Source organism: Ranitomeya variabilis, chromosome 5, assembly GCF_051348905.1.
Source record: "Ranitomeya variabilis isolate aRanVar5 chromosome 5, aRanVar5.hap1, whole genome shotgun sequence".
Classification (NCBI taxonomy): Eukaryota; Metazoa; Chordata; class Amphibia; order Anura; family Dendrobatidae; genus Ranitomeya; species Ranitomeya variabilis.
In genome coordinates this window covers 340,933,885-340,955,127 of record NC_135236.1, presented here as the reverse complement: position 1 = coordinate 340,955,127, position 21,243 = coordinate 340,933,885, and the positions used below count along the sequence as shown (strand labels likewise).

Here is a 21,243-nt window from a genome sequence, read left to right as displayed (position 1 = left end):
TCGCTTGCCCAGCTGCTAGTGTGCTATCAGAAAGAGTCTTCAGTGCTGCTGGTTCAATACTGACCGAAAAAAGGACTCGTCTGGCTACCCAAAATATTGATGATCTAACCTTCATTAAAATGAACCAATCATGGATTTCAAATTATTTTGCCCCACCTTCCCCTGCTGACACGTAGCTTGCCTGAAAAATGTCATGCTTTTGGACTCCTGTTACTGACTGCTCCAATTCCTCCATTTGCAGCTGCTGAATGTCCACCATAGGCCATTTTTTTACCTCCTTAAATGGGCTGACTCCCCCCACAGGGCCATGGTTGCCACCTAGCGCAATTACCCATGCAGGTGCCGTTTGCCTGGACAGGTGGGTGTGCCCACTCTTGGGCGACGGCACTGGAACAGTGTCCCTCATAGTACAAAGAAGTGTCTCTGACGGTGGTGGTGCACAACCAACATCAGACACACCGTCGTAATATAAGGGGTCCTGTGCCAGTACCGCCACCCACGAGAGAGTGTTGCCCCCAGCTCGAACAGTGCTCTACCACTTGCAAAACCTAACTCTCCCTGCTCCACCACTGTGTAGTCTGTGCTGTTAAATCCTTCAATGGCACTGACAATACATATTTGTTGAAATGATAGATGATAGTAAAAATATACAGGGGCCCTGGCCTTCATTTAGACCAGTTAATACTTTGCGCCAACTACCACTGTCTGCTATTCAGCAGAGGAGCCCACCCCTGTACGTAGCTATGCCACCTGTTTATTTATGAAATTTTTTTTGGCAGACATTTACCTCACTTTATTATTTTGGCCTACTAACTGTGTCAGCCACTCCTTACAGTTGTCCTCCACTGAACAAAGCTATGCTGCCTGTGTACTCCTGTAACCAGTCTTGAACTGCATTGAGCCTACTTTTTAATTTTAGGCCTACTAAGTCTGTCTGCGCCACTCATTACAATCGTCCTCTGCTGAACAACGCTATGCGGCCTGTGTGCCCCTGTAACCAATCTTAAACTGCATTGAGCCTACTTTTTTATTTTAGGCCTATTAAGTCTGTCTGCTCCACTCATTACAATCGTCCTCCGCTGAACAACGCTATGCCGCCTGTGTACCCCTGTAACCAATTTTAAACTGCATTGAGCCTACTTTTTTATTTTAGGCCTACTAAGTCTGTCTGCGCCACTCATTACAATCGTCCTCCGCTGAACAAAGCTATGCCGCCTGTGTACCCCTGTAACCAATTTTAAACTGCATTGAGCCTACTTTTTTATTTTAGGCCTACTAAGTCTGTCTGCGCCACTCATTACAATCGTCCTCCGCTGAACAAACCTATGCCACCAGTTTACTCCTGTTTCCATTTTTGAACTGCTTGGAGCCAACTTTTTTAATGTGGGCCTACAAACTGTGTCTGCGCCACTCAATTCAGCTGTCCTCCACTGCACAAAGCTATGCCGCCTGTTTACTCCAGTTACCAATTTTGAACTGCATTTAGCCTACTTACTTTTTGGGGCCTACTAACTGTGTCAGCCTCCCATTACAGTTGTCCTCCACTGCACAAAGCTATGGCAACTGTTTACTCCTGTTTCGAATATTAAACTGCATTTGGCCTGCTTGTTTGGTTGGACCTACTAACGGTGTCTGCCGCTCCTTGCTTTTCTCCTCCACTGAACAAAGCTGAGCTTCAATTTTCAGCCTATATCAAATATTAAACTGCATTTGGCCTATTTGTTTGGTTGGGCCTACTGAAGGTGTTTGCCGCTCCATACTTTTCTCCTCCATTGAACAAAGCTGAGCTTCAATTTTCAGCCTATATCAAATATTAAACTGCATTTGGCCTACTTGTTTGGTTGGGCCTACTAACGGTGTCTGCCGCTGCTTGTTGTTCTCCTCCACTGAACAAAGCTGAGCTTCAATTTTCAGCCTATATCAAATATTAAACTGCATTTGCCCTACTTGTTTAGTTGGGCCTACTAACGGTGTCTGCCGCTCCTTGCTTTTCTCCTCCACTGAACAAAGCTGAGCTTCAATTTTCAGCCTATATCAAATATTAAACTGCATTTGGCCTACTTGTTTGGTTGGGCCTACTAACGGTGTCTGCCGCTCCTTGCTTTTCTCCTCCACTGAACAAAGCTGAGCTTCAATCTTCAGCCTATATCAAATATTAAACTGCATTTGGCCTACTTGTTTGGTTGGGCCTACTAACGGTGTCTGCCGCTGCTTGTTGTTCTCCTCCACTGAACAAAGCTGAGCCTCAATTTTCATCCTGTTTCAGATATTAAACTGAATTTTGCCTACTTGTTTGGTTGGGCCTACTAACGGTGTCTGTTGCTCCTTGCTTTTCTCCTCCACTGAACAAAGCTGAGCCTCAATTTTCAGCCTATATCAAATATTAAACTGCATTTGGCCTAGTTGTTTGGCTGGGCCTACTAACGGTATCTGCCGCTGCTTGTTGTTCTCCTCCACTGAACAAAGCTGAGCTTCAATTTTCAGCCTATTTTAAATATTAAACTGCATTTGGCCTACTTGTTTGGTTTGGGCCTACTAACGGTGTCTGCCGCTGCTTGTTGTTCTCCTCCACTGAACAAAGCTGAGCTTCAATTTTCAGCCTATATCAAATATTAAACTGCATTTGGCCTACTTGTTTGGTTGGGCCTACTAACGGTGTCTGCCGCTCCTTGCTTTTCTCCTCCACTGAACAAAGCTGAGCTTCAATCTTCAGCCTATATCAAATATTAAACTGCATTTGGCCTACTTGTTTGGTTGGGCCTACTAACGGTGTCTGCCGCTGCTTGTTGTTCTCCTCCACTGAACAAAGCTGAGCCTCAATTTTCATCCTGTTTCAGATATTAAACTGAATTTCGCCTACTTGTTTGGTTGGGCCTACTAACGGTGTCTGTTGCTCCTTGCTTTTCTCCTCCACTGAACAAAGCTGAGCCTCAATTTTCAGCCTATATCAAATATTAAACTGCATTTGGCCTAGTTGTTTGGCTGGGCCTACTAACGGTATCTGCCGCTGCTTGTTGTTCTCCTCCACTGAACAAAGCTGAGCTTCAATTTTCAGCCTATATTAAATATTAAACTGCATTTGGCCTACTTGTTTGGTTTGGGCCTACTAACGGTGTCTGCCGCTGCTTGTTGTTCTCCTCCACTGAACAAAGCAGTGCCGCCTGTTTACTCCTGTTACCAATTTTGAACTGCATTTGGCCCACTTTATTACTTGGGCCTACTAACTCTGTCTGCCACTCATTACAGTTGTCCTCCACTGAACAAAGCAATGCCGCCTGTTTAGTCCTGTTACCACATTTGAACTGCATTTAGCCTACTTCATTATTTGGGCCTACTAACCGTGTTTCCTTCTCATCCTGCCCATTGCCCAGCCACTGCTAGATGAGTCTGCTGGTACATTGACGCAGACCACTACATTCCCCTTGCACTCTACACAGCCAGAATCTGACCCTGCTGAAAGTCAGGTTCCCCTTCCCGCATACTATACCACCTTACACAGGGACAAAGAGGAAGGTGCAGATGAAAGTGCAGGTTCCTTCATCAGGTGGGGGGGCATACTCGTTGGCGACGTCACTGGCACAGGGCCCCTCATAGTACGCAAAAGTGTCTCTGCCGGTGGGAGGCGCCCCCACCGTCAAACACACCACCGTACTTTGAGGGGCCCTGTGCCAGTGCAAATGCCAATGAGTGGGCCCCCCTGCTTGCTGAGGATCACAGCACTTGCAAAGTTTAAATACTTACCTCTCCCTGTTCCACCGGCGTGACGTATTCCGCGTTTCCTGGGCCAACGAAAATCTTGAGCCAGCCCTACCCCCCACAACTTTAGCCAAATGACCCCCAATTTTTAATGACTAACTATTATTATAAGGTAAATTAAGATTGACAAGCTTAAGTAGCAAGAATTGATGTTTTTGGCATTAAAATGGGCACTGTAGGTGTTTTCCTGTCCTCCACTTACTGCCGACTTTGATTCCCCATTGACTTGCATTGGGTTTCGTGTTTCAGTCGGCCCCTGACTTTTCGCAATAATCGGCCGATTTCACCCGAACCGACTTTTGACAGTTGGGTTTCGCGAAACCCGACTCGATCCTAAAAAAGTAAAAGTCGCTCAACTCTAGTTATGAGCGAATACATTCAGCACTATTCCTTACTCGCATGAAAAGTACGGAATTTAGGCTATTTGTTACTCGACGATTAATTAGTAGTGATGAGCGAATATACTCGTTACTCGAGATTTCCCGAGCACGCTCAGGTGTCCTCCGAGTATTTTTTAGTGCTCGGAGTTTTAGTTTTTAGCGCCGCAGCTGAATGATTTACATTTGTTAGCCAGCATAAGTACATGTGGGGGTTGCCTGGTTGCTAGGGAATCCCCACATGTACTTATACTGGCTAACAGATGTAAATTATTCAGCTGCGGCGCTAAAAACTAAAACTCAAAGCACTAAAAAATACTCGGAGGACACCCGAGTGTGCTCGGGAAATCTCAAGTAACGAGTATATTCGCTCATCACTATTAATTAGGTATTCGCCACGGTTAGTGATGGGCGAGCACTAAAATGCTCGGGTGCTCGTTGCTCAGGTTGAGCAATTAGGAGTGCTCAGGTGCTCACCCTGAGCAATGAGCCCAATGTAAGCCTATGGGAAACTCAAGCGTTTTTCAGACGGCCACCTGGCGGTCTGTTGAGGGAATAGAAATTGCAGAAATTGATGGGAACAGAGATCAAATGACATGGGAAAAGCATAAGAAAGACCCATGGAAGCATTTCTGACTCCCAGGTCACTGCTGTGAACAATGTTGTCAGAGTCTTACGCCACTTTTACAGACTCACAATAAAGCATACAAAAACTAAATCAAAATGGATTTTCCTGGGAAATATGTTAAGGAACATCCTTTCCAGGGTAATGACTTGTATATAAGGCAAAATAAATAATCAAAAACAAAAATGCTCCTCCACACCTTGGGCTATGTTCACACGTAGCGTTTTTGATGCGTTTTCGAACTTTAGCATTGCTTTCAACCAAGACAAATGCATTCACTGGGGAAATGTCATTTTAACATTTTACAACCTTATCTGCCATGTGGTGTGCATGTGTGACACATCATCAGACACATCCTGTTTCATTTTTGAAGGAGGGACTCCCGAAGTCACAAAGCCTATTTATATAGGGCCATCAGGTGGCCTTTACTATTCTTAAAGGGCCAGCAGTCGGCACTCACTATTCTTAGAGAGCCATCAGCTGGCTATGCTTTGTTGTTCCCATTATTTAACAGTGGGTCTCCTATACTGTTATTGCATATGCAGTGAATAGCAGGGTTGCCCAAAATTTGGACGCACCCCAATGCCCCTTTGAAGAGACATACAGGAGAGCCTCCTGAAAACAATGTTCCTATTATTAGGATATGGGTCTCCCATACTGTTTGCCTATGCAGTGAATACAAGGGCTGCCAAAAATTTGGAGGCACTCCAATGACCCTTTGAAGAGACGTAGAGGAGGGCCTCATGAAAAAATGTTCCCATTAGAAAAGAGCAAGTCTCCGAGACTTGTAATGCCCATGCACTAAGTGTATGGGCTGACAAACATTTACCCCTGGGGGATATATATGAACATACTGTATACCAATTTTTTTAAGGGCATCATAAACACCCTTTAAAAAAATATGTGGGTGTTGCTGTTAGGGGTCGAGTTTTCGCCTCTTCACAGGGGGAATCTCGAGCCATCTCAGCTGCAGTCTCCCATTCTTCTCCAGCCACAGTGGAGCCTGCTCAGCAGAGTCTTTTTACTAGGCACTGCTCCTAATAGCCAGTTTCCTACTCCACACCGATGAGGGGCAAATACCCCGAAACAGCTGTCTGTGGATGGATACCATGTTTTGGCATAGGTGGTTTTCCTTTCTTGGATGCTGCCCTTCCCGTAGTTGTTCCTTCCTGGTGAAAGACCTGGCTATTCATTGCTTGCATTGAGAAACACGTGATGGTGTCTCCGCAGCTTTTCTACATGCATTTACATATTTCCCTTTAGGGATGGGGGCAGTGTTCTGGATCACTGCGTTGAGAAACACGTGATGGTGTCTCCGCGGTGTTGGATGTTTTGATCTCCCCGAGGTCATTCATCCTTATGTTTATATGCCCAGCAGAGATGTCGGTCCCAGCATCTGGCTCAGCCTGATATGGTGCGGATGGTTACTGCTTCCTTTCCAGGCTCAGCCATTGTAGCCAGTATTGGTCATAAGCGGGCAGATGTCTCTGGGACTAAGTCCTGCTTTTCCCCTACTGAGCATGCCCAGGGTAAGTCCTCTCATTGGAGGTCAGGGGTCACATGCTCAGGTATTACAGCAGCTATAAAAGGTTTGCATGGCCACACGGCCATGCGCTAGTATCAACTATGTCATGTGTTCTGCACCAGTGTAGTCATATGTATGTGGTTTCAGGGTTCGGCTGAAATAAACCCCTAGAATACCGGCACCTCCGGTGAGGAGTTTTGCGTGTGCTATTCTGAATGCATGACCACTGTTCACTCTATTTGGTAGCTGTGTTCCTCTGTGAGGTTAACAGGGCACAGCATTCTCTTGTCTTAAGTGACTGTGAAGTAACAGAGTTCACTCATACCACCATATAGTACCGTCAGTTACTAGCAATGGGTTTTACTCCTGCATGGTGGACCCCGGGTTGCGAACGCACCAATTACTCTATAAATACATATTTGGTGTGTTCCACCAAACCCTAACAGCTGCATCACAAACCACGGTCACCCTGGTGATATGGTGGTGGAGGATGAGGATGAGGACAAGGAAGAGGACAACATCAAATAGCCAAAATCAGGAAGCATATACCAATGTGTGGTGTGAAGAGGTGCATGGGAATAGACCTCCCCAAAAAGACACTGGATTAGAGTCTATGTTATGCTGATATCATTCGGTGGTGTAGAGAAGTCTAGCACAATCCAGCCCTTGTTCATTTTTATAAGAGTCAGCCTGTCAGCATTTTCATTTGACAGGTAGATGCACTTATCAGTTATAATTCCCCAGCGGCAATAAAAACCCACTCTGACAAAACACTAGTGGCAGAGCAGACCAGGACCTCAAAGGCGTAGAGAGCCAGGTCATGCCACATGTACAGCTTGGATACCCAATAATTATAAGGTACATAGGAATCACAAATGACATTGATACAGTCAGCAAGGTACTTCCTCAGCATCTTCCCAAATGTTTCACTCCTTGTGATAGTACCCCATGCCTCAGGGCCTGTGCGATGGGAGGGTCTGAGGTAACTCTCCCAGAACTTTGACAGTGTTCCCCTGCCACTGCTGGATTGGAATTGTATCTCTCTCACCTGTACTCCTTGGTTGTCCAATGAACTGTGACCTCTACCACCAGTGTAATAGTTGATGCTGGTAGTCAACAACTGCCCTCTTCTGCTCACAAATCCTTTCCAATATGTGCAGTGTAGAGTTCCAATGCATGGGGACATCATACACCAGTCAGTGAGTCGGAAACTGCAAACGCTGCTGAAGCACAGCAAGGGCGGCTGAAGCTGTAGCTGACTTTCAAAAATGGGCACACAGGTGGTGTACTTTCACAAGCAGATCCAGCAGCTCTGGGTAGCTTTTGAGAAAGTTTTGAGGTTAAGCACATGGGCCAGGCATGGTACCTGTGTGAGCTCACCTCACCTCAGAGCCACCACCAGGTTCCAGCCATTGTCACACACGACTATGCCTGGCAGTAGGTTCAGCGGTGTCAGCCACAAATATGACTGCACTTTCAGAGCTGTCCACAATTCTTCAGCATTGTGCGGTTTGTCAACTAAGCATATTAGCTTCAGCACAGCCTGTTGCAGCTTGACTGAGGCAGTGCTGCAGTGCGTGCGTCCAGCTTGTGACTGATGGGCTCATTTCAGAAATGGAGGCTGAAGATGTGAAGGAGGAGGAGATGCAGTAGCTGTAGACTGTGGGGGGTGACCCTGATTGACATAAGGTCCGCAATCCTCAGCGTCGGGAGGACGTGTCCCATCCCAAAGTCCGACTGGGTTCCGGCTTCCACTATGTTAACCCAGTCTGCCGTCAGTGAGATGTACCGTCCCTGCCCACAAACATTTGTCCACGTGTCTGTGGTTAGGTGGACTTTCCCAGTAACAGTAATGAATCTATAAATGGAAAAGTAAACAGCTCCTCGGAGTGTCCAAGTGTGGGATCAGTTGTCTCCGGGCACTCGGCATGGTGGGAGGAAAGAAGATCAAGGTGAGTAATATGCAGTCCAGACTCACGGCTACTCAGACTTAACCACGTGGAAGACGTGGTGGTGGTGGCAAAGTGACTGGAAGCATTATCCACTATCCAACCAACAACCCTTTGACACTGCTCTGGGTTCAATAGTGGTGTGCTGCTGTCCCCTAGTAATTGGGACAGGAAGGTCAAGCGAGAAGATTTGGGTGTTTGTTGTGGCCCAATTTCAGCTTGCCCATGTCCCTGGCCTCTGCATGCACCATAAGCATCACGTCCATTTCCCCGTCCCTTGCCACGCGCCTTGCCCATTTTAAATGCACTACAATATTTTCCACGTTCACTACAAATGGTTGAATTTGGAGCAAACTTATATGTGATCAGTGTGTGAAGAAAACCACAGCTTAAAATATCTGGGATGCAAGTGTAGGGGACAGGGACCTGGTGAGCTGTGCAGACGGGTGGAACCATTGTTGCCGGGAGTCGGGGTTCCGGGGGACGGATTTGAGGGGTGCATGGGAAGCCAGGCTCATGTGACAGGAGGAAGAGTGACGCAGGGAGAGGAGAGGATAAAAAGCAAAACGCGCGAAAGCAGGGGCAGAGAAGCGCGGGAAATCTCTGAGGAGAGGAAGCTGCAGCGCAGCTGGTGTGTGTGTGCAGGCCGCAGTGAGACTTGCTGGAAGCAGGGGGAAAACGTGCAACAGACACTGCGGGCAACTACCAGAGCCCCCAAAAAGAGGCGCATTCGTCGTCAGCGACCCCCCAGGCAGAGGGGTAGTGCTGACCAGCTCAGGGACAGTATTACCGCGCTCCCTGAGAGCACCTTGCCAGAGAGTGCTACGGACTCGCATGGTTTCGTCTCAGCTGTGACTGATACTGATTATTCTCCTAATCCTCCTCAAAAAGACTCTTCTCTGGACTGGGAGGCTGTTACCTCGGATCAACGTCCGCCTGCAGGAGGGAGCGCAGCACCGCAAAAGACATTCTGGACTCGACTCTACGCCTGGGCCCGTCGCCAGAAGACACCTCCTTCCTCCGCCATCAGGACTACGGCGTTGTCGGAGCCTCACCGTCAGGACTACATCGCTGAACCAGCACTGATAAGTGACCGTTGTTGACTTTATCTTAGTAGGGAGTCACTAGTGAGGCGCTGCCGCGTTCTATGGGTATAGTTCAGGGCGGTCATATAGTAATTAGGATTTACTGCGAGATTGTGTTCTTGTATATAAGTTCCCTGCGTGGAAAAACGTTTGTCACCTTTTTGGTTGGAAGTTAAAAAGAAAGTTAAAAATGCTATTTGCTTTCTGGCTCCTATTTGTCCCTGCATCCTTCTTTACCTGCGGTCCCTACACAAGTAACAATTCTTTTTTTTTACCAAACTGTTGTTAATAACTAGTGTAAGACACAGCAAAAACAGTTCAATGGAGCCCTCAAATGCCACAATTTATAGCCCACAGATAGAGGAGGCATTTGACAGAGATTCCACACTGTTCAATATGTAGCCTGTATTTTTTTTACAGAAAAATGCTGTATAGAACAAAGGTAACACACCGCCAAAAAAGGTGAATGTAGGCCTGAAATGCTTAAATTTGTACCACCCAGATGGATCAGGCATCTGACAGAGATAGCACACTGTTCAATATGTGGCCTGTATTTTTTTTTTTACAGAAGAATACTGTATAGAACTAGGGTAACACACCGCAAAAAAGGTGACTGTAGGCCTGAAATGCCCAAATTTGTAGCCCACAGATAGATCATACATCTGACAAAGGTACCACACTGTTCAATAGTTGGCCTGTATTTTTGTTTTTTACAGAAAAATACTGTATAGAATTAGGGTAAGACATAGCAAAAACAATTGAATGGAGCTCTCAAATGCCACAATTTTAGCCCACAGATAGAAGAGGCATTTGACAGAGATACCACAATGTTCAATATGTGGTCTGTATTTTTTTTTTGCCACCAAAATTGTGTCAATAAGTAGGCTATGACACAACAAAAAAAATTCTATGGAGGCCTGAAATGGTACAATTTTTAGAGCAATGATATGCGATCTGTGTGGCAGACAAAACACAGTGTTTTAATATCTAAACTGTAGCTAAATATTTTTTGGCAGCAAAATGGTGTCAAAAATTTGACGCTCCAAAAAATACCACAGTACCACTAAAAATTCCAGAATTTTCTGGTCACTCAGATGTGATGGCTGGGACGGTCAAACCCATTTAAAATAGCTGAATTTTCATGCTGTATTATGAAAAGGATCTGGCTGTAGTCTGCAGTGTCAACAAGCAAATGGAAAAAAAGGGGCTCTGGAATAAAATAATCAGTATTAAGATGCAACAAAAATTATTCCTAGCCACTGGTACCTGGGGCTAGGTATAATACGGTCAATATATGTAATAGGCAGCAGCAGACAGTAATGGAATGGACCCTCTTGATGCATGCAATGATATCTATATATCCACATACAGTGCATGCCTTGCACTGATATGTATAGAACCACATACACTCCCCTGCACTGCAATCTATATATTCGATAATTAATCCTTAGAAAGACTGTTGGTTTAACTGGTTTTGTGTAAATTATGATGGTATAACACTAACTGATAAACCCCCAAATCTGACCCTATCTTGGCAGCACCTCTCCCTACACTGTCTGAATCAGGAGCTGAATGTGACGAGCAGGGTGGCACCAGGTCTCTTATAGACCTGATGACTCTGTGCAGCCAGACAATCACTGTAATGCCACAACCAAGATGGCTACGGCATTACAGTGTGTGGCAGACAATCCCTGCATGTTGATTGGCTCTCTAAAGAGCGCTAATCATGCAGGGTGGGGACCCGAGCTCCCACCGAGCAAACCCGGAAATGCACGGTGCTCGCCGAGTACTGTGAGTACAGCGATGCTTGGGCGAGTAACGAGCATTACCGAGTATGCTCACTCATCACTAATAATGTGCATGATAAATAAATAAATAAAGTTCATCACTAAGTCTAAGAGTGGATATTAAGATAATAAAAATTGATATTTAAATAACATAACTATACATTTGATAATTAATCTTCAAAGCAAAATATTACAGGTCATATGATTATCATACCGTAGGAGAAAATCATTGCTATTGCAGTAAGGTCTTCATATGACTGCTTTACTTGTAATCACATCATGGTTTTCCCTCCAATCCCAGTTTCAACACAAGAGGACGTGCCAAGTTACAGAGGTGACGGCGAGACACCAGCAGCGCAGAAAACATCATCACGTCAACAGGGGCGCAGCGACTTTACGGCCACAACAGCGAGCGGTAAGTATGGCATGCATGAGTGTAAGGTACTACAAATAGAGAAGAGAACAAAATGATTACAAAACATGATAAAAATAATAAAAACATGAAAAGTTAAAGGGGGCAAAACTTAAAACTTCATTAAGACCATGTAGGTATACATATTAGTCAATTAACCAATTTTCCGAGAGCATATTCAAAATATGATAAACACACAAAGACCCCCCAAAAAATATTAGACTGGCCACAAAAATGTTAAGTTAAAAAAACATATCATTTTATTTGTATCAAAGAGATAAAAACCTCAAACCATTATACACCATCCAAAGCGATGTAAAAGTACCTCCGATCTAAAAGCAGATCTCATGTAAAATACACTGATATCCATATGTTGATAACTATACCGTAAATATTTAAGCAGGCCACAAGTGGCTTTATGTCATATATATCAACATAACAGTAGTAAATAATATGTCTGATGAAAAAAACCTAAGAGGGAAACCCCCAAATTAAAGTGCTAAGTGCATAAACATGAACAACCTCGCATATAAGCCAATCTGGCCAGATATTAGAAGGCTAAAGGTAGTAGTCCTAACGGTATTGCCCTAACATTGGTAATCAATATCCTGATGGGAACACCTAAAAAAACAAGTGCCAAAATGCCTACGATGATGCGGGTTCATTTGCTAATTATGGAAAAACCTCAGAGCATATTTACCACAGTGGGAAACCACAAGACCTGTGTAAACCCCTACGTGCGTTTCGATGAATTCATTCAATGAATTCAAGAACCTGAAGACCTACCTCTTCCGGCAAGCCTACAACCTGCAGTAACCATCGATCGACCAAACCACTGCACGACCAGCTCTATCCTCACCTACTGTATCCTCACCCATCCCTTGTAGATTGTGAGGCCTCGCGGGCAGGGTTCTCTCTCCTCCTGTTCCAGTTTTGACTTATATTGTTCAAGATTATTGTACCTGTTTTTATTATGTTTGTATACCCCTCCTCACATGTAAAACGCCATGGAATAAATGGCGCTATAATAATAAATAATAATAATAATAACTTAACATTTTTGTGGCCTGTCTAATATTTTTTTGGGGGTCTTTGTGTGTTTTTCATTAAGACCATGTGGTTGAACTGATCCAATTCTGGAAATCAATTGGGCATCTAATTGAGAAATTTCTTCAATTACCCCCTCTCAAGTCAATATGCACCTTGTCAATGCCAGTATCCAACAAAAGTTTGGCATCACAGTCATGGAAAATTTTAAAGTGTCTTGGCACAGGTTTTAAAAGGGAAATATCTTCTACATCACTTGTATTCAGCATATCACGATAGTGCTCCCTTACTCAAACATTGAGGGGTCCTGATGTAAGACCCACGTATATTTTGGGACATGAACAAACCGCATAGTAAACTACCCCTACAGTATTACATGTAATATGTTGGGTGATTGTGAAGGTTTTCTTACTGTCATTTGATTTGAAAGTAGTGGCACGGGACATCTGGGGGCAGGCGATACAACTGTCACAAGGATAGAATCCCCATTTCAGGCCTTTGGAACTGAAAGCTTTGTCAAACTCAGGTCCAGAATAATAGGTGTGGACAAGCTGGTCTCTGATATTGGATGAACTTCTGTAGGTGATTGATGGTTGATCAGATAAGTATTTAAATAGGGCATGGTCCATTTTGAGTATGGGCCAGTATTTACTTAGAGTGTTCCTCATTTAAGTCCACTTACTGTTATATGTGGAGATAAATCTTACCTTAGATTCATCAGCAGTTTTTCTACATGGTTGCAGTAGTTCAATTCTTTTGGCCCTGTTAGCTATTTTCAGACCTCTTTTTATACTTCTCCTAGAATAGCCTCGTTCCTCAAATCTATTGGGAACAAGGTTTGCCTATTTAAGGAAAGATTGTTCATTTGAGCAGATCCTCTTAGCTCTAAGGAATTGCCCAGTGGCTATTCCATTAATGAGTGAGGCTCAGATGTGATGATTTAGCGTGAAGAAGAGAGTTAATGGCAGTCTCTTTTCGGAAAATATTAGTCTCCAGGAGGCCATCCAAAAAGTCAGTAGTAGTCTGACTGTATTCACATGTTAGCATGATGTTTAGGATATTGTTTTTCACAATTTCCAAAAATTCAAGAAGGTCTCGTTCTGAGCCCTGCCAAACCAATAAAATGTCATCTATGTAACGGGCCCACAATAAGACCTTCTCAATTTTTTCCCACATCCCCAACAATAAATTTGCATACGATGATGCGAAGGCCGCTTCTATCGTGGTACCTTGCTTTCATCAGGATTGTGGTCTGTCATTGTTAAAAAAGTTCTAACTGCTTGAATCCCATGATGATGCTGGATGAATGTGTACAAGGACTCAACATCCATGGTAACAAGCCACATATCATCATCTAAGGGTATTCCTTCAATTTTTTTCAGGATATCACCTGTGTCCTTTACATACGAAAGAATGTCATAGACCAGTGGTTTCAAATGAAAATCCAGGTATTTGCATATGATCTCACATAGGTTTCCATTACCTGAAACGATGGGACATCCCTGTGGGTTGGTGGCATTCTTATGTATTTTAGGAATAAAATAGATGCAAGCCATCTTGGGATATGGTGGTATCAGATGGTATTTGAGGTCCTTAGTTGATGTGCCTTCATAGAAGGCTTTGTCCAAAATGCCTTGCAACTCTTCCTAAAAGTTTAGAGAAGGGTTAAAGGTAAATTTTTTATAACAATTTTCATCTCTTAATTGCCTGAAAGCCTGCCTCTCATATATTTTAACGGGCCAGATCACCACGTTTCCCCCTTTGTCTGCAGGTTTTATTATAATTTCCATCAAGTTTTTAAATTCTCTTAATGCTGTTCTTTGGGCAGATATAAGATTATCCCTTTATCTTAGATGTAATTTGTTCGAATTCTTTAGTGGCTCATTTTACGAACATCTCAATATTGGGGTACAAATTCATGGGGGGAATTTTTTTTTTGGACAGGTGGTATGAATTTACCTACCTTGGAGTTTTCTTGCGATTTGTCGCTTAAGGCTATGTGCTCACGTTGCGGATTAGGCTTAGGAATTTCTGGTGCGGATTCTGCCTCTCCTGGCAGAAAACGCACCTGCGTTTTTTTGTGCGGTACCACAGCATTTTTTTGTGCGTTTTTGCTGCGGTTTTCTTGCGGATTGGCTTCGGTTTTTACCCCTGCGGTTTTCTATAATGGAGTGGGTACAAAAACACTGCAGATTCACAAAAAAGAAGTGACATGCTACTTCTTTTAAACCGCAGCATTTCCGCAGCGGATTTTCCGCGAAGTGTGCACAGCATTTTTGTTTTCTCATTGATTTACATTGTAATGTAAATCAATTGCAGATCTGCAGCGTTTCTGCACCTCAAAAAACGCTGCGGATCTGCAGCAAATCCGCAACGTGTGCACATACCCTAATTCTTCCAAGATAGAAATGACCTGCAATTCTCATTCTGTCCACTCTTCTCCAACATGACATCTCTTGTGTAGATTTTTTAGAACTAGTTTATGGGCAAATAGCTGGAGGTCTTTGATGGCTAAAAAAGAATCAAAGGGGAATGTAGGTGAAAAAGACAGGCCTAAACTTAATACCTCTAATTGGGGTAAAGTAAGTTGAATCTCGGAAAGATTGATCACCTGTAATTTGGAAGAAGAATTTTCAATACATCTGTCATATCTTCTGGGGGTATCGCCCTTCCTTCTGCAATTAGTTTTCCGCAGATTATACATATGCTTGTGGGTTTCATCACCCTATCTCAATGAAAGAGATGAAAGGGAGGATGATCGGCAGGTATTGAGTTCACCATTTTGAGCAGAGTGCCATATATAAATGGTACCAATTTTGAAATCATGAAGGCCTCTTTGGAACCTTTTCACCTTTGTCTCCTTGGCCTCCCTTTCCCAAACAAGAAATTGGTTGTCAATATCTTTTTTCAAAGAGTCCATTTCAGATGCTGATAGATATTCAAGTAATTTTTGACATGTGCCCTCTATGTCAGTATACTATTTGTCAAGGCTTCTTTTATTATTTCCGATAAGAAGTTCCATCAAAGATTTTGAACATGTGGTACAAATTTCCTTGCATCTTGTTCTGAATGTGGTGTCCTCCACTGGAAAGCAGGGCATAATGCGTACCCATAAGCCCCTTGGAATGAGCCCTTTAGCCAAATAATTTTCCAGTGAAGCTTTGTTCCACCAAGTTCTGGTCCTTATTTTTAGAAGATATTTCATAGCATTTTTTAATTCTGTTTTTTGCCCATTTTCTGTTGAACTATGCTGCATGGTGTCCCCACTAAAAACAGTATTAATGCAAGTAAGCCAGTTTTTGTCTCTGGCTTTTATATCCATCCTGGCAAAAAAAGATAACTGTAAACTAAGTTCAGTAGAAAATGAAATACATCAAAATAATGCAGCGCCTACTGGCAACTTCCAAATACAAATGCAATTGAAAAAAGAAAAGAGGAAGCCATAAAAATACAAAATGTTATTGAAACAAAGTTAAAAAGGTGATTAAAAAGGTAACATAAAGTAGGGACAACATATGCAAAATGAGGCCACTTCTTAGTGGCAATACGCCAAAAGAAATAGAAGTACTCAATTTAATGACCACAACATGATAAATATATAAAAGGGTTAACAGAACCTCCTAAATCAATATAATCATCCATTACGAGTTTGTGAAGAGGGTTTAAGAAAAAATTGTATAGCCCTTCCTCAGAATAATATAGTATCAGAGACCTTGCATTTGTCCTAAAGTCCAGACAAAACTATGACTCAAATATGTGAGCAAGCTGATGATTACATGGCACAAGAGTATAAGTGATAAGCACGAGCCAAAGTGGCAAGTTTAAGAAGGATAGTTAAGGAGGATTATGCTGGCACATTACCTCTAAATGGTGGCGGTACCCTGACACGTGTATTTTTTTCCAGTGGACGAGTGTATATCGTGCTTGCCATGTGGGATACTTAAATACCATCTCTTTGTCTATCATTGGTGGACAGCGGTTTAGTTGTGGCGCTTCTGCCGGTAGACCCGCCTGACATAATCGCAGGTTGGCATCACATGATGCCCGGCCACATCCCCGCTCGACTTGTTAGAGCAGGGGATGGAGTGGGCAGCAACCTAGATGCGTCTCCTAGGCGACGCCAAGACAAGAATCCGGCAGGAGCGCACACCGCAAGGAAAGTGTGCGAATGTGTTTGTTAATGTATTGCCAAGTGCGTGTTGGACGGGTGTGAATAAGTTACCTAAATGATGCGATATGAATATAAAAAGGATCTTAAAGGGCACTGAAGAATCAAGAAGGACATTGGTATGGTCACTTAAGTAGTCCTTCACCATCTTGGTCAATTTCTCCCCCCTTGTCATAGTTATACCCACAGATAGCCCTTGCTGATATGACAGTCTCATGAAAATGCCCCAGTTGGTGGACATTTCAACTCCCCTGAGTTGCACCTGGTGTGCTTGGCCCTCCCCTGTAATCTTTGTGGGTGAAAAGAGCCAGTACCTCTGCCAACAACATTGTATGAGGGTAATCTTTTTAGGAAGTCTTCCACAACAGCCCTCTGGCATGCTGGCACTGAAAATGACACATCTGCCTCCGACATGAGAAGGAAATTTCTCCTTGTACAGTGAGTCAAGAAAGGTGCACAGCTAGTATATCATGTTGGACAAAATGTCTTTCAAGTGAGTATCTTGGGAAAGACATCTGGACATGAACTCTGCCATGTGTGGCAGACTACAAAGAGTTAAACGTTCATTGTTCTCACCAGGAAGAACACTAACCATCCTCTCCTCCTTACTACACATTGCCTCATCCTCCTCCAACTCAGGACTCCCATGCTGGACAGGTATGAAGCTGGGATTGTGAGTCCCCACTGTAGCACAGACCAGAAACTCCTGTTCCTCCTCACCCAATGTGGCTTGAAAATATTGTGTAAGACTGGGCTGTGTGGTATCAGCCACTGTACAATCTTGAATCCATAGCCACCTGCTTTGAGATTTTATTAGAGAGAGCAGCGGGATGGTTACACTGATAAATAGCGCTCTCCATTTTGGTGAAGTACTCAAAGTTTTGAAGAACCTCACAAATGTCATCGATCCACACCTACTCGGCAGTTATGTGTGGGTGTTGAATGTTACTCTGACGGACATTGAAAAGCTTGAATTCAGACACTGCTCTCTGCTGCTTCATAAGCCTTACTAACATATGAACCTCCTACTGCCTCAACAAATTAATCTAACTATCCCTGTGTTGCCCATTCAAAATTTTCTTCAGAACTGGGATCCTTGTATCATGTTCTCACATGCTTTATGCATTTAATAGCCCTCTGTGTCTGTACTTTTATACATACTGGTTGTTATCCGGTTCATACAGCATTACATAAACACCCGATTTATTACATTATGGCTGGTCAGAACAATGAAAGCAATTGTTACCATCCACATTTTGCATCTCCCCTATTTCCTCATAGATTGTAAGCTTGCAAGCAGGTCCCTCATTCCTCTTGGTATCTGCTGTTTATATGATTATTGTTATTCTGTAATGTATTTTATGGTCTGTACAAGTCCTCTCTGAAATGTAAAGTACTGCGAAATATGTTGGCGCTATAGAAATAAAATGACTATTATTATTATGAAAGGTCGAATTAGAGCTTGTAGGCAGGTCACAAATCAGTCATTGAGGAGGCAAATTAAAGCACTGCTGCAGCAAAACTAGTCCAACGAAAGCCAGAGATGACTTTCAGAAATGTGCGCTGACACGACGTACCTTGTCATGTAGGGCCAGCACGTCAGGGTATATTTTTAAAAAATGCTTTACAACCAAGTTCAGCACGTGCGCCATGCATGGAATGTGTTTACCAGCTTGCCAAGCTTTAAAGCCACCCCAAGTTACACCCATTATCGCACACAACCAGACCTGGTTGAAGATTCAACGGGGAGAACCACTGATCGGTCTGTTCTTTTATCACCTTCAGCAGCTCAGCTGCATTGTTTGATTTGCCACCTAAACAGATGAGCTTCAGCAGAGCGCACTGCTGCTTTGCCAGGTCAGTGCTGCATACCTCCCAGCTGGGGAGTGATGGGGAGACTAGTTTCGGTGATCAAGAGGAGGAGAGACAGGAACTGTAATACGAGACTGAAACCCTAAAGGGAGTTGAGCCCGCTATTCTTGGTGTGGGTAAGATGTGTGATGTCCCAGCCTTTGACTCTGTTCCAGACTCGACTAGGTTCAGCCAGTGTGGCATAAGGGAAATATAGCGTCCCTGTCCACAAGAACTTGTCCACATGTCTGTGGTGAAGTAGACCATCCCTGTGACTGAGTTGGCCAGAGTGCGGCTGATATTGTGTAACACATGCTTATGTAATGCGTTGATGGCACACTGTGACAAAATGCCGTCAGATGGAAATCGTGTACCATGCTGCTGCCACCGTCAAGAGGTCACGGAAAGACTCAGTTCCCACAAGTCGAAACGGCAACATTTCCAGGGCTACCAATCTGCCAATGGGGTTGTTTAGTGTTTTGGCTTGTGGGTGGATATTTCTGCTTTCTGTTAAACATCTGGGGTAGGGACAAGTGAATGCTGCGCTGGCACAATGAACTGGACATGGCTGCTGACTGTTGTGTCTGTGCAACTTCAGGTTGTGGGTAGGAGGCATCAGCACCTGCTTCATGTAAAGCAGATTGGGAAGGCTGTAACACAGGGGAAGGAGCAGTGGTTTCACCATCAGACAAAGATTTTGTACCTAGGCGTTGCGCCCACCTACTGGGGTGCTTGGCTGCCATGTGCTTTTGCATGCTGTTGGTGCTCAAATTGGCAGTGTTCTTGCCTCTTTTTAGCTTGGTTTGGCAAATGCTACAAATTAGAGTTGTTTTGTCTGAAGGACTTTCGGAAAAAAACTGCCATACAGGGGAACAACACACCCTTGGCCTATTATGTAGCCGAGTGGGGGCTCTATTGAACAGTTGTCCGAGTTCTCCCTCTAGTCAAACCACTACCTCTTCTTGCCTGTTTTGTTGGTAAGGATCCATCCCTCTCTGCACTACTGTGCTTGCTAGGCATGCCACCGTGTCAGGTTGGATCAGTGGCCTCATCATCGACCACATTGTCTTCCAATTCATCAGTCTGATCCTCCTTCTCAGTTGCGATTTGAGCATGACCTAATGGCGATTGGGCATCATGTTTATCCTCCACCTCTTCAGACACCCTGGCCATGGGTGCTCAATTGTTTGGGCATCATTGCACTCCACCTCCTTATGACCCTCTTTAATGGTGCACATTGAGAGGCCTGACAAATTACAATGGAATGTAAACAGTTCATCAGAGTGGCCAGCATTGGGGTCATATGTCTCCTGGGACTCTTGATGGTGGCATGAAGGAGGACAAGGTTGAGGATTCGGAGGCCGTGCCTCTTGGCTACTGAGACTGGTCTGTGTGGAAGACTTTGTGGTGCTGCTTGTCAACACACTGGAGCCTTTGTATGCCATTCAACCCACAACATCCTTGCACTTGTCTAGGTTCATCAGTGGTATAGCGAGCTGACCACATTTTGACAGGAAGCTAGAATGAGATCCAGTCACCTTCTGATCTGTAACATGGCCTTGGCAGGCACCACCACATTCACGTCCCTTAACTTCACCCTTTATCATATTGAATGCTTTGTGCTTATGAAAAAAAAATGTCCTGGCTTTATTTTTGACAAGTACCCTCACAGAGGTGTTATGTACAAATTCAATATATCTAACAATGTGTGGCAATTTTTTTAAATATATCAGCTTTATTACAAATGGCAACAGCAGACTCACGAAAATTAGAGGTAAATAGTCAAGTTTGCGTACTTCTGCAAGCTTTGTGCCAGTCGCTCGCACAACTGCTAGATAAAGATACACTATTAAACCAATAGAAAATTATTACTTTTTTTGTATACCTCTTGTAACAACTGCAAAGTGTATTGTGATGTCCCCATCCAGCGTCTTTCAGCATATATGATACAGACCCCTTGGGTTAATTTTTGGAAACCTTTGTACATTGTGCAAAGGTCAAATTTCTACTCTCAATCTCTATATATTATATTATTATAATTTGTTTATTGTGTTGCCCTTCTAACGGTCTCTTTAACCCCTTAATCCCATATGACGTACTATCTTGTCGAGGTGACCTGAGACTTAATTCCCAGTGATGGGAGGGGGGAGCACGGCCAGGTGTCAACTGACTATCGCAGCTAACATCCAGCACTATGTGCCAGGAGCGGTCACGGACAGGCCCTGGCACATCAACCCCTGGAACACTGTGATCAAATATGATCGCAGCGTTCCGGCAGTACAGGTGGCTTAGCAGCGCCTGCTCAGAGCAAGCGCTGGTAAGTCTGCAGCCCTACATGTCAGATCGCTGATCTGACACAGAACTCTGCAAAGTATCAGATCAGCGATCAGTCCCTATAACATGATGCTACCCCTGGGGAAGTGTTATAAAGTAAAAAAAAAAATATTCACATGTGTAAAAAAAATAAAAATAAAAAATAATTTCCTAAATAAAGAAAAAAATAAATATATTGTTCCCATAAATAGATTTCTTTATCTAAATAATAACAAAAAAAAAACAATAACAGTACACATATTTAGTGTCGCTGCGTCTGTAACGACCCCACCTATAAAACTGTCCTGCTAGTTTACCCCTTCAGTGACCGCAGTAAAAAAAAAAAAA

The 21,243-nt window shown here is 43.7% G+C and overlaps 1 protein-coding gene across 1 annotated transcript in view; it reads left to right on the top strand.

Annotated features, from left to right (window-relative positions):
• MUC19 (mucin 19, oligomeric) overlaps positions 1–21,243 on the top strand; it is a 763,086-nt gene that overhangs the window by 680,665 nt on the left and 61,178 nt on the right. Inside the window, exons 51-52 of the mRNA XM_077264813.1 lie at positions 11,406–11,519; positions 13,946–14,011. Of these exons, the coding sequence (XP_077120928.1) occupies positions 11,406–11,519; positions 13,946–14,011 (180 nt within the window). The remainder of the gene's footprint in view (positions 1–11,405; positions 11,520–13,945; positions 14,012–21,243) is intronic.